Raw genomic sequence first — 13,768 nt, forward strand, 5'->3', positions numbered from 1 at the left:
ATCCAGCCTCGGCGTACTCAAATTCAACAAGTCTGCAAGTTGGTGCAACATGGACAGAACTTTGTCTTGTCAAGATGCATTTTAGCAAATTCTAGTCTGACTTTTTTCCCCCCCTTTCAATAACGGAGTTCTCCTGGGTCTTCTTCCATTGAGCCCACCGTCGCTCAAAAAGTGATGGATGGTTCAATCAGACACTGATGTACCTTGACCTTGGAGTTCAACTTTTATCTCCTTAGCTTTTTGTCTACCATTGGCACTATCCTTCTGGTCAATCTGTGATGGATTTTCCTCTTGCGGTCACATCCAGGAAGGTTGGCTCCAGTCCCATGGAACCCAAACATCTTAAAAAAAAAAAAGGTCTCCTTGCATCGTTTTTTCATTAATTGTGCGGTGGTCTCTAGTATGAATGAATGCCCTGTGAGCCGGTTTTGGTGAACAAAAAAATGCTGTGGTTCTCCTGTTTCAGGCTGTTCTAGTTTGGTGGAGGAGTGGGTGGCAGGAGAACGACAGGATTTCAGCTCTTCCTCATTAATATTCATGACATGTAAACGTGTTACCTCTGATTGGCTAACAGCACTGTGATGCTACCTCCAGTGAGTCAGAACAAGCAGATGTGGGTGTCCTAGTACGGCGAGAGAGGAGGAACAAACCGTGAAGGGAAAAATACCGCGCGTTGACGTCATTGAGGTGCAACGCGAGGAAATAAGAAAAATTCAACAAATGTTTGGGTTTTTACAGAACAAACAAACAACATGAACGAGTGACTTAAAAAAACAAAAAAAAAACATGGGTGTCTTTGTAAAAACTGTTTTGATTGACTATTATGGTCTCGACGTCGATGTTTTGACCAATAACAATGTAGAGAACACGAATTTTACATCATATTCAACGAGATTTAAACAAGACTAAAGATGGCGACTTACAAATAATGTGTAAACATCGTTGGAGTTAATAAAGTTTGAACAGCATGAAGGAACATACCCCAACCCCCCGAAATTAATAAAAAAAAAAAATTCTCAGTGGATTTGGCATAATACAAAAAGGTCGTCTTTTACTCAGAAAAAGCGAAAAACTCATCCCTGCCGAGCTTGTGACCATGTCATGCATGCTAACGTGGAGAATATGAACATGCTATTTTGTAACAAAAACCTTCGAACAAGTAGTTCATGTTTTACTTACAGCTTGTGAGCTGGTGGTCGATCGTCTTGACGGCACAGATCCAGGTATTAAAAGCAACCTCGAAGCAAAACCACTACTGAAGGCACCAAAGTTTGAAAAGTCGCTGTGGTTGAAATGATCAGAACACAGTACTAATGCTGCATTATACTTCGCTGGTGGTGTTCCAAAGATAAATTCCAACCATTTCTTCTTCAGCTCTTCTATCTTGGGCAAGAAATGCAACGTTGATGTCTTACTGCCACAAATAACACAGGCACGAACTTGTTCAGACATGTTTTTTGAACTTGCTGCAGGCTTTCGTCTAAAGCGGGGAACAGGGGCGCTGCGCCCCCTTACCGAAATGCTGATTGAACCCCAAGTCACACTTAGGCCATGCATTTATATGCTACTGCACAACATGCAGTTGATCTCAAAACGATCTTTTCTCCGTGAAAACATCCCAGCAACACCACGTGACAATGTGTCTGACCATCAAATACGTTATAATTACTCCAGAAATATTCCAATCATAGTAGATACACCGCCAGACGGTGCAAAAACAATCCGAAGCGGCGTTTTCCAGACCGAGCCGCCATGTTGTTTAGTTGTTTACTTGTCGTGGCTGCTCTCGCGAGATTTGACATGGGTTACATACAAGGTCAGCTGAATTGTAGAGCGAGATTTCTCGAGACTGAATGACCTTTCACCCACCGGCGCGGGAGCTTTTGACAGAAGTAATTCGCGAGTTGTTTTTGTTGACACTCGGGCATTTAAAGATGTCATCCCGCGGCACGAAACGGAAGAAAGCCAAAGACTGTCCGGGGCAGAAGAAGACGACTTCTTTTTCAATGTTGACAGACAATTTGTTACAATTTCCCCCTCAGATAGCCTCAATTTTTCAAAGGCTTCGCATGGCGGAGGGCGGGGATGGACAACCGGCACCCCCCCCGCTTTGCTCCCTCGCCATGGTGAGCGCCCTCATACTAAATTTTTCTAGAAAAAACCCTGTGCTGTTAGGTCCTCTTCGTTAGCTACTGACGAGATGGGCTCTGCTCAGTGTTGCCAGATACTGCTGACGTTTTCCAGCCCAAAATATGTTCAAATCCGCCAAAATGCACTTAAAACCGCCCAATCTGGCAACACTGGCTCTGCTATCTCTCCTCGCGCGTAAATCCAAACTTCCTTACCGTGGGTGGTCGCAAGCCAAGGTGGGCGAGGCCGTGAATACTAATTTACGAAGTGATGTAAGATCGTAGGGCTTTTTCAGATCCGCTCGTTTTTCCGACTATTTCCTTTCATAAGCTAATACAGGGAATGGGGGTAGAATTACATTTTCGCATGCATATGCAACTTGGAGTGAACTATGGTATTTCAAAAAGAGCCAGTATTAAATGTTTTTGGTGGAAGGGCACCTTTAATAATATTTGCGGCTGGAGTCACAGGAACATCAAGCTGCTCGGAGAAGGTCTCATCACCTTTACCTTTAACACTCTCATACATGTCAACCTATACAGATTGTCTGGAAATTATACGGATTTTAGCTCATTTAAAGGGCGTACAAACAAAGTCTTACGGATTCTCAGTATTTTCTGACCTAAATTTATTTTGTGTATCTTACTTGAACATTGTCAGCTGATCGTCACAAAAACATACAAAAGCTCGATTTATAGACAAAGAACAGCGTGTATGCAGAGGCAGATAACCCAGACTATGTGAAACCGGATGTTTATTCCTCAAGCCTCATCAAGTATCGTGACTGCGAGACTTTGCTCGTTCCGGTCATGTGCACGATCTGCATTTAAACACGCCAAACGGTCATTGTTCGAACGAGCGACATTGTTTACACCTGAGAGATTTTGAATAGCGTCTGCTGAGTGAAAGAATGGGAATAGAGCCCTGCACTCCCGCGGGAGTCCCGCAGGACCCGCCGCAAAGCAGTGCGGCGCGGGACAAATTTTGAAAGCTCATTGCGGGCGCGGGCGGGACCGGAAGTGCACATATGCGGGCGCGAGTAAACATATGCGGTGCGGACAGGAGCAGTGATAAACTGCAGTCCCGCTAACTAAAAACGTGTTTGAAATAAAATTTATAAACTATTAATTTATGTCTATCATATATAATTTGTGCTGGATATTTTATTTGGCATTAATAAAAACATTTTAAGATGCCTAAATTTGCAGAGAGAGTCAGATTGAGTGAGGAATGGCATCTTAAATTTGCCATTGATCACCCTAACGGGAAATCCTTTGATAACTCTAATGACTTGCCGTTCACACACAGCTAGCAAGAGAACCATGATTGAAGTGATTTACTTGTTGCGTTAGGCAGCTGGGCCATAGAAGGTTCACGCTGCACGCTGCATGCTGCACACTACACGCTACACGCGTGTAAAGAAAAGTGGACAAACGTAGCATGACTTGCTCTGGGCCATAGAACGGCGTTCACGTTGCACGCTGCACACTTCACGCGTGAAGCGTGAAATGAACATGCACACTTTTTTCTAGGCGTGAAGATGGAAATTCCAGTCAATGCATGCGGTCACCGCTGCGCCAGCCAATCAGAACGGGTCTAGGGAGATAACTCTATGCTTTCAGGGGAAAACTTCAGAAAAAATATAATTGAATGGTATAATTGAAAAATAGTTCTTCATCGGGATTGTCAAGCAGATTATAGAATGTTCGGTGAAATTCTCCACGGGTTTCTCTCAGAAGGAAGTGTTCTCGGCTCCAAATTCTGTTCCTTTTTCTCTTCCTCTGTCTCAGTAAAAGCAGAATGAGGCAATCGTCGTCATCCGAAGAGTCCATATTGCGGTCAAAGTAGAACAGACGCAACACGTGAACATCCAAGCATGAAGTTTAATGGCCCAGGGTCCGGTTCTTCACGTGATCGTGTAGCGTGTAGTGTGCAGCATGCAGCGTGAACCTTCTATGGCCCAGCTGCCTTAGTCTACAACTCTAATCAGAGAGACAGGTTACACAGTGACGGTAGGCTTGACTCAATGCTATACCAGAAATCCTTCCTGTAATATGCAAATTTGGCTGTCCAATCAGAGGCGGCCAAATTTGCATATTACAGGAAGGATTTCTGGTATAGCATTGAGTCAAGCCTACAGTCACTGTGTAACCTGTCTCTCTGATTAGAGTTGTTCACTCATGGGTCTCTTGCTAGCTCTGCTTTGCAATTAAAAAAAAAAAAAAAAAAAAAATTGGTACAAAGCAAGCCCATTCACTTTTTTATGCTGATCAGAGAATTACAATGGTTTCTCATGTGACAAAAATGTGCGATTCACTATTAAATATTTTAATCGCTTGACAGCACTAATTATTATTATGAGAGACACTACATGCTGAATTCAGAAACAAGGTAAATAATAACAAACGTTAACGTGAACTGTAGATATTTATGCTCAAATCCACTCAAAGTAGAGGGCGGGGCACCATCACGCTGTGTCAAGACAAGAACTTTCCTGAGAAATAACGCGAACGTCTGCATCATGCGGGATTTGCGGGCGCGAGCGGGATAAAATATGGCAGGCGCGGACGGGACGGGAATCATAATTCTTTGTGGGCACGGGCGGGAGCGGGACTGAAAATCATAATTCTTTGCGGGCGCGGGCGCGGGCGGGAGTGGGACTGCACAATGCGGGCGCGGGCGGGACCAGGACTGAAAAATCCGAGCCGCGCAGACCTCTAAATGGGAACACCGAGAAAGAAAATGAGATACGGCGGACGGTATCTTCCTGAATGGAAGGAGACATTTAATGGCGTCATTGTTCAGGTGAAAAACGAGGAGGATGCGCACTGCACAGTTTGTGTGCGAGATATAAAAGTTGCGGCGTCTGGAGTTTACGACATGAGGTCCAAACTACATCAGCGAAATTTGCACCAGAACCAGCCGCAAATGACGATGTTTGCAAAGCCTAAGACCGATGATCAACCAACAAGTGTAATAAGAGCAGAAGTCACGATCTGTAACTTTATTGCTCAGCACAATTTGCCGCTAGCCGTTGCGGATCACCTGACAGAACTGTTGCTGCGAATTTGCACGGACAGTACGATTGCGAAATCTATCAGCTGTAGGCGCACCAAAACAACGCAAATAATCAAAAAGAGCTTGGCCCCCGAAGCTACACTACCGATCATCCAGCACTGCCGGACGTCGCCATTTTCCTTGATGATCGACGAATCCGATGACAAAAAGACGGACAAGCGACTGGCCGTTTTGGTGCAGATCTTCGACATAAACAGAGGGGCGAAGTCAAGAATCATAGACATGCCCGTGTGCAATATCGGCACGGGCGAGGCGATTTTCAACATTGTGGCAGCGGGGGCGTGGTCAAGCGCCGGCCTGTGACAGGAGGGCGGAGTCAGGGAAGGTAAGTGGCAGAATCACTACCCCTGTCGTTAATTAATGTGTTTGTGTGTCTTCCCAGTGACCGCGCCCTATTTAAGGAGAGAGAGCGAGAGCAGAGGGAGCTCGCTCCACACCTAGACGGCTGATGCGTGTGCGTGTGTCTGAGTGTGTGGCTGGGAGAGTGTGGAAAGCTGAAAAGCTAAAAATAAAAAGAGTTTTGAGAACTCAGTTCTGTCCTGCCGTCCTTCTGTGCTCCACCCACTTACACGAACTGTCACAGACATGCTGGACAAAGTTCTCAGGCAAGTTATATTTCCTTATTTTATTTATTAAGTTTGGTGCGATTCGAAGGCTATGAGGATTTTATGGATTTCTTCGTCTGATACTACAGGTGGACGCCCAAAGGGGTTGACATGTATGCACTCGTCTATAATTTTCTCTCTGATCTCCTCAAACATCTCTCTCCTCTGCTTTCTGTGGTCCATGTTCAACGTGGTGCACACAATGAGACCAAACGGCAGAGTGACGACTTTTCTCCTTTTAAACAGGCTGATAAGACTGAAGACATGTAGGACGCTAATTATGGTTAAACAATCAGTTTGAAATATCACTCCAATCCGATTATTTATAATCTTCTCCCAGGGTACCAACAACTTCTCTAGGGCTCCAGGCTATTTTAAAATATATTTGTATACATAAATACGGAAGCCGAGAGAGGCCCTTCATATAATCCTTTTTTTTTTTTTTATTCACCTTATCCCGAGATAACGACATAATTAATTCAGGATCTCGAGAAAACAACACAACTAATTCGAGATCTCGAGAAAACAAAGCCGTTATTTCGAGATCTCGAAAAAACAAAATTATTTCATGATCTCGAGTAAACAGCTGAGAAATGGTTCATTCAGGTGCGCCAAGAGACTTGTGATATGCTGACTCTGGGGTTATTTCTCATTCTGTATAGACGCAACTTTGGTCATTAGAATTTCTGGAATAATCTCCTCTGGGACCCCCCTCTCTCTCAAGGCATCGTAAAAAGCCATTTCCGCTCTGTTACATGTCCGCCAATTTCTAAGTCTCCGTTGTCTGACCCACAGGGGGCGCAGCTCTGCTAGAAATCTCAGCTGTTTTCTCGAGATCATGAAATAATTGTTTTGTTTTTTCGAGATCATGGAATAATTGTCTTGTTTTCTCGAGATCTCGAATTAGTTGTGTTGTTTTCTCGAGATCCTGAATTAATTATGTCGTTATCTCGGAATAACGGTTTTGTTTTCTCGAGATCTCGAATTAGTTGTGTTGTTTTCTTGACATCCTGAATTAATTATGTCGTTATCTCGGAATAACGGTTTTGTTTTCTCAAGATCTCGAATTAGTAGTTGTTTTCTCGACATGACGCGGTACGCAGTGGTCCGGATCACCGTATTTTCCATACAAAACGAGGGCATTAATTAATTATTTTTCCTGGATTGTGGTCCGGTTCACCGTATGCTGTATTATATTACGATATAAATAAAAACTTACCAAAATCATACTGTGTTTGTCATTTAATACGAGTTTTTTTACAAAGTCGTACATCATTTGTTATTTTTTCTCAAACCGGAAGAGAAATGCATGCGTAAAACACACGCGCAATAAAAGATACCAGTTCTAACGCATGTAAAAAAGTGGGAGCTGCCACGAGGGAAGTGAAAAATAATTTTACCAACTTTTTATTTGTCTTCTGAACTTGGTGGTCCGGACCACACCTGAAAACGGCGTGGTCCGGACCACAACGGTAGTCCGGACCACCGCGTACCGCGTCACATCCTGAATTAATTATGTCGTTATCTCGGAATAACGGTTTTGTTTTCTCGAGATCTCGAATTAGTCGTGTTGTTTTCTCGACAACCTGAATTAATTATGTCGTTATCTCGGAATAACGGTTTTGTTTTCTCGAGATCTCGAATTAGTCGAGTTGTTTTCTCGACATCCTGAATTAATTATGTCGTTATCTCGGAATAACGGTTTTGTTTTCTCGAGATCTCAAATTAGTCGTGTTGTTTTCTCGACAACCTGAATTAATTATGTTGTTATCTCGGAATAACGGTTTTGTTTTCTCGAGATCTCGAATTAGTTGTGTTGTTTTCTTGACATCCTGAATTAATTATGTCGTTATCTCGGAATAACGGTTTTGTTTTCTCGAGATCTCGAATTAGTCGTGTTGTTTTCTCGACAACCTGAATTAATTATGTTGTTATCTCGGAATAACGGTTTTGTTTTCTCGAGATCTCGAATTAGTTGTGTTGTTTTCTTGACATCCTGAATTAATTATGTCATTATCTCGGAATAACGGTTTTGTTTTCTCGAGATCTCGAATTAGTCGTGTTGTTTTCTCGACAACCTGAATTAATTATGTTGTTATCTCGGAATAACGGTTTTGTTTTCTCGAGATCTCGAATTAGTCGAGTTGTTTTCTCGACATCCTGAATTAATTATGTCGTTATCTCGGAATAACGGTTTTGTTTTCTCGAGATCTCAAATTAGTCGTGTTGTTTTCTCGACAACCTGAATTAATTATGTCGTTATCTCGGAATAACGGTTTTGTTTTCTCGAGATCTCGAATTAGTAGTTGTTTTCTCGACATCCTGAATTAATTATGTCGTTATCTCGGAATAACGGTTTTGTTTTCTCGAGATCTCGAATTAGTCGTGTTGTTTTCTCGACAACCTGAATTAATTGTCATTATCTCGGAATAACGGTTTTGTTTTCTCGAGATCTCGAATTAGTCGTGTTGTTTTCTCGACAACCTGAATTAATTGTGTCGTTATCTCGGAATAACGGTTTTGTTTTCTCGAGATCTCGAATTAGTCGTGTTGTTTTCTCGACATCCTGAATTAATTATGTCGTTATCTCGGAATAACGGTTTTGTTTTCTCGAGATCTCGAATTAGTCGAGTTGTTTTCTCGACATCCTGAATTAATTATGTCGTTATCTCGGAATAACGGTTTTGTTTTCTCGAGATCTCAAATTAGTCGTGTTGTTTTCTCGACAACCTGAATTAATTATGTTGTTATCTCGGAATAACGGTTTTGTTTTCTCGAGATCTCGAATTAGTTGTGTTGTTTTCTCAACAACCTGAATTAATTATGTCGTTATCTTGGAATAACGGTTTCGTTTTCTCGAGATCTCGAATTAGTTGTTGTTTTCTCGACATCTTGAATTATGTCGTTATCTCGGAATAACGGTTTTGTTTTCTCGAGATCTCGAATTAGTTGTGTTGTTTTCTCAACAACCTGAATTAATTATGTCGTTATCTTGGAATAACGGTTTCGTTTTCTCGAGATCTCGAATTAGTTGTTGTTTTCTCGACATCCTGAATTATGTCGTTATCTCGGAATAACGGTTTTGTTTTCTCGAGATCTCGAATTAGTCGTGTTGTTTCCTCGAGATCCTGAATTAATTATGTCGTTATCTCGGAATAACAAGGTGAATTAAAAAAAAAAAAAAAGATTATATGAAGGACGCCTCTCGGCTTCCGTAAATAAATCAATAAATCGTTTCTTTTTCGCTTTACTCTACACCATAGCAAATGCATGCAGGTACACATGAGAGAATTGCTTTGAATTTCATTTCTTTTCAGGAGGAATCGAGCACTCTTTCAAAGAGCTGCAAGGGTACCAACAAATTTGTTCACGTCTGTTAAAAAGCTTCAGAAATACACAAAAAACACTCTCTCTTACTGCTTAGACATCCAGGCGGTGTGTTCGAAGGCCAGCTCGGCGCTCCCGATCTTCTTCTTGCACAAGTCGATGTGTTTCCTGAACTGAGCGATGGCATCCAGAGGAGTGTTGTGCTGAAAACACAGCCTGCAGATCTGAAGTGAGGTGAGGCAGTGGGACAGCGGTGAGATCAACACTAGTTTCACAAGTGAGTGAGGTTTTTTTTTTTTTTTTAAAACACAAAAACAGGAAATATGACCAATTCATGCAGTACTTGTGGTCAATACTGACATACAAAACCCTGTATAAAGGTTTGCAAACTACAGCCAACACGATGATCTATCAAATCAACCACATTTTAGTGATTGTCGTGGTCATGAACTAATTCCCATCATGATCACAGCTTCATAGTTGTTCTTTGTATTTAGGGGGAAGTAAAAAATAAAATAAAATCTCAAAAAGCAAATAATCGGCCGTTTTGTTTTCTTAAAGCTGCGGTTCCTAACATTTTAGTTATTACACCTTCAAATGGACCATATTTTAGAAAAACTGACTTGCAGTGTCACAGTGTGAAGCTCGAACAGCAATGCACAACACAATTCTGCAAGAGTTGTTTCACAGCAGTTTCTCCAGATGTGGTAGAGACAGTAAGAAGGAAGGAGACTTGTCGTTGTTTTTATAGTGTGCACAATTCATGTCACAAAAAAAAAAAAAAAGAAAATTTCAAAACGGCACCTTTAAAACAGCACTGTTTTAAACGTTGTACATTTCTTAGTTAGAATGCGTTCATGGTGGATTTATCCATAATTTATTGACGCCGATGTCTCATCTCATCTCATTATCTCTAGCCGCTTTATCCTGTTCTACAGGGTCGCAGGCAAGCTGGAGCCTATCCCAGCTGACTACGGGCGAAAGGCGGGGTACACCCTGGACAAGTCGCCAGGTCATCACAGGGCTGACACATAGACACAGACAACCATTCACACTCACATTCACACCTACGGTCAATTTAGAGTCACCAGTTAACCTAACCTGCATGTCTTTGGACTGTGGGGGAAACCGGAGCACCCGGAGGAAACCCATGCGGACAACATGCAAACTCCACACAGAAAGGCCCTCGCCGGCCACGGGGCTCGAACCCAGGACCTTCTTGCTGTGAGGCGACAGCGCTAACCACTACACCACCGTGCCGCCCCGACGCCGATGTCTAATACAGAAAATCATTTACGGACACAAGCGAGAACACAGACGGGTAAGCTCCGACTCTCATTTGGACACAAAACACCACACGTTGTTTACCTGCATTTAGATTAATCCATGTAACTTGTATTGTGTGTTTGTTAGCGGTATAAGATTATTTAATTTGCTTCAGAATGTGATTGTCTCCGTTTATCTGATTATTTAATAAGCCTTTTACATCTTATCAGTGAAAATGCATGCATGTACATGTCTGTTGCATCCTGTTTTAATGAGAGTCAACCCACAATCAATGAAGTCAAATCAGTCTTAGTTGAGCAAGTCTGTAATGATATTTATTTCTTACTTTCACCATAAATTTTTATTTGTATGACTTTGGTCTATAGCTGTAAAAGGCCTCGGACTTAAAACCGGTTACCGCTGTGATGTCACGCCCTCAGGGCTGGCTGGCTCAGCTCGAATGCCAACTTTGCGGTCGATTTTAACTCTCAAAAATGTATACGAGTGATTCCACGCTTATGGGTACTGAAATGGGGACATGAACTTATTTTTAAAAATTCACCTAAAACCATTTCTTTTTTTTACCATCAGGTCACAAAACATGTAATCTTTAATGAATGATATGTTAAAAGATAACTGTAATTTTCTGAGATGTAATAAAAACATATTTATATGCCAAAGTCAGAACGTAACAGAAGTGTTGTGGACATATATATTCTCAATTTTAACAATGTAGAATTACTTTTTGAAACATAGGAAGGTGATGTTTTAGCAAATATAATTAATAAACATGTGTAGTAGAATAAACATACACATTCTTTCAATAAGATTAACATGGTATAGAGCTAGATTGTAATTAATTTGTAACAGACGCGAGATGGACAATCGTAACAGAAGTAATGGAACAGACATCATTTTGGAACTCATAGGCTTGACTTTGGCATATAAATATGTTTTTATTACATCTCAGAAAATTAAAGTTATCTTTTAACATATCATTCATTAAAGATTACATGCTTTGTGACCTGATGGTAAAAAAAGAAATGGTTTTAGGTGAATAAGTTCATGTCCCCATTTCAGTACCCATAAGCGTGGAATCACTCATATATTTTTTTAAATTCCCATTTATGCAGCATACAAGAGTCAAGGATAGAGATACTATCCACTCAGAAATTTATTTAAAAATAAAGGTTCTGCGCATCTGCTTTAAATTACATGCTGCAAAAATGGGTTTTGCTTTGGTCAAATTCCATTGAGAATTTCTCCTTTTTTCGAACAAATACCTGAAATATAAAATAATTGATAGTGCGTTTGGACAAAATGATCGTTGGACGAAGCGGCCTGTATCCGGTTGGAGTATAAGCACTTGCCAAGACAAAATATGTATTCGATATACATCTTGGAACATAAATGGTAATGATGATTTTATTTATTTTTTTTTAAATCAACACACCTTATAATTGATGAACCCAGCCAAAGTCTTGATCTCCAGCATGTTGGTCTCATGAGCTCGAAGCTCGTGGATGAGACTGTATGCTGTTTTGTAGTATCTGTGCAGGGGAGGAAAACGAACAGAAAGAGCATTAGAGTCGAGTCGTTCCTGGACAGAAAGCTTTACAGCAAATTCAAAAGGAAGAAAACCTGTTGCGTACTTGAGAGCATTCTGTGTGTCCTGTTTGAGTTCACTGTAGAAGCCGGTTTTAAACTGGTGCCTCACAAACAGCAGCTGAAAAACAGATGACAAAAAAAAAAAAACCTCATTAAAAGACATTTTCAAAAGATGAGGGCCGTCTGAAAAAGTTTGGTCACTGACTGTACGGAAGTAAAAATTTAGGTACAAATCTGATTATCAAATCTACTGTTCAAAAGTTTGGGGTCACTTTGAAATGTCCTTATTTTTGAAAGAAAAGCACTGTTCTTTTCAATGAAGATCACTTTAAACTAATCAGAAATACAACCCTGATTCCAAAAAAGTTGGGACAAAGTACAAATTGTAAATAAAAACGGAATGCAATAATTTACAAATCTCAAAAACTGATATTGTATTCACAATAGAACATAGACAACATATCAAATGTCCAAAGCGAGACATTTTGAAATTTCATGCCAAATATTGGCTCGTTTGAAATTTCATGACAGCAACACATCTCAAAGTTGGGACAGGGGCAATAAGAGGCTGGAAAAGTTAAAGGTACAAAAAAGGAACAGCTGGAGGACCAAATTGCAACTCATTAGGTCAATTGGCAATAGGTCATTAACATGACTGGGTATAAAAAGAGCATCTTGGAGTGGCAGCGGCTCTCAGAAGTAAAGATGGGAAGAGGATCACCAATCCCCCTAATTCTGCGCCGACAAATAGTGGAGCAATATCAGAAAGGAGTTCGACAGTGTAAAATTGCAAAGAGTTTGAACATATCATCATCTACAGTGCATAATATCATCAAAAGATTCAGAGAATCTGGAAGAATCTCTGTGTGTAAGGGTCAAGGCCGGAAAACCATACTGGGTGCCCGTGATCTTCGGGCCCTTAGACGGCACTGCATCACATACAGGCATGCTTCTGTATTGGAAATCACAAAATGGGCTCAGGAATATTTCCAGAGAACATTATCTGTGAACACAATTCACCGTGCCATCCGGCGTTGCCAGCTAAAGCTCTATAGTTCAAAGAAGAAGCCGTATCTAAACATGATCCAGAAGCGCAGGCGTCTTCTCTGGGCCAAGGCTCATTTAAAATGGACTGTGGCAAAGTGGAAAACTGTTCTGTGGTCAGACGAATCAAAATTTGAAGTTCTTTATGGAAATCAGGGACGCCGTGTCATTCGGACTAAAGAGGAGAAGGACGACCCAAGTTGTTATCAGCGCTCAGTTCAGAAGCCTGCATCTCTGATGGTATGGGGTTGCATTAGTGCGTGTGGCATGGGCAGCTTACACATCTGGAAAGACACCATCAATGCTGAAAGGTATATCCAGGTTCTCGAGCAACATATGCTCCCATCCAGACGACGTCTCTTTCAGGGAAGACCTTGCATTTTCCAACAGGACAATGCCAAACCACATACTGCATCAATTACAGCATCATGGCTGCGTAGAAGAAGGGTCCGGGTACTGAACTGGCCAGCCTGCAGTCCAGATCTTTCACCCATAGAAAACATTTGGCGCATCATAAAACGGAAGATACGACAAAAAAGACCTAAGACAGTTGAGCAACTAGAATCCTACATTAGACAAGAATGGGTTAACATTCCTATCCCTAAACTTGAGCAACTTGTCTCCTCAGTCCCCAGACGTTTACAGACTGTTGTAAAGAGAAAAGGGGATGTCTCACAGTGGTAAACATGGCCTTGTCTCAACTTTTTTGA

The 13,768-nt window shown here is 41.4% G+C and overlaps 1 protein-coding gene across 1 annotated transcript in view; it reads right to left on the minus strand.

Annotated features, from left to right (window-relative positions):
* The window catches only part of trappc11 (trafficking protein particle complex subunit 11), a 151,990-nt gene that overhangs the window by 89,124 nt on the left and 49,098 nt on the right, over positions 1-13,768 (minus strand). The window contains exons 7-9 of the mRNA XM_060915249.1: positions 12,059-12,132; positions 11,860-11,956; positions 9,231-9,364 (exon numbers count right to left, since the gene is read on the minus strand). Coding sequence (XP_060771232.1) covers positions 9,231-9,364; positions 11,860-11,956; positions 12,059-12,132 — 305 coding nt within the window. The remainder of the gene's footprint in view (positions 1-9,230; positions 9,365-11,859; positions 11,957-12,058; positions 12,133-13,768) is intronic.

This window comes from Neoarius graeffei, chromosome 2, assembly GCF_027579695.1.
Source record: "Neoarius graeffei isolate fNeoGra1 chromosome 2, fNeoGra1.pri, whole genome shotgun sequence".
NCBI lineage: Eukaryota > Metazoa > Chordata > Actinopteri > Siluriformes > Ariidae > Neoarius > Neoarius graeffei.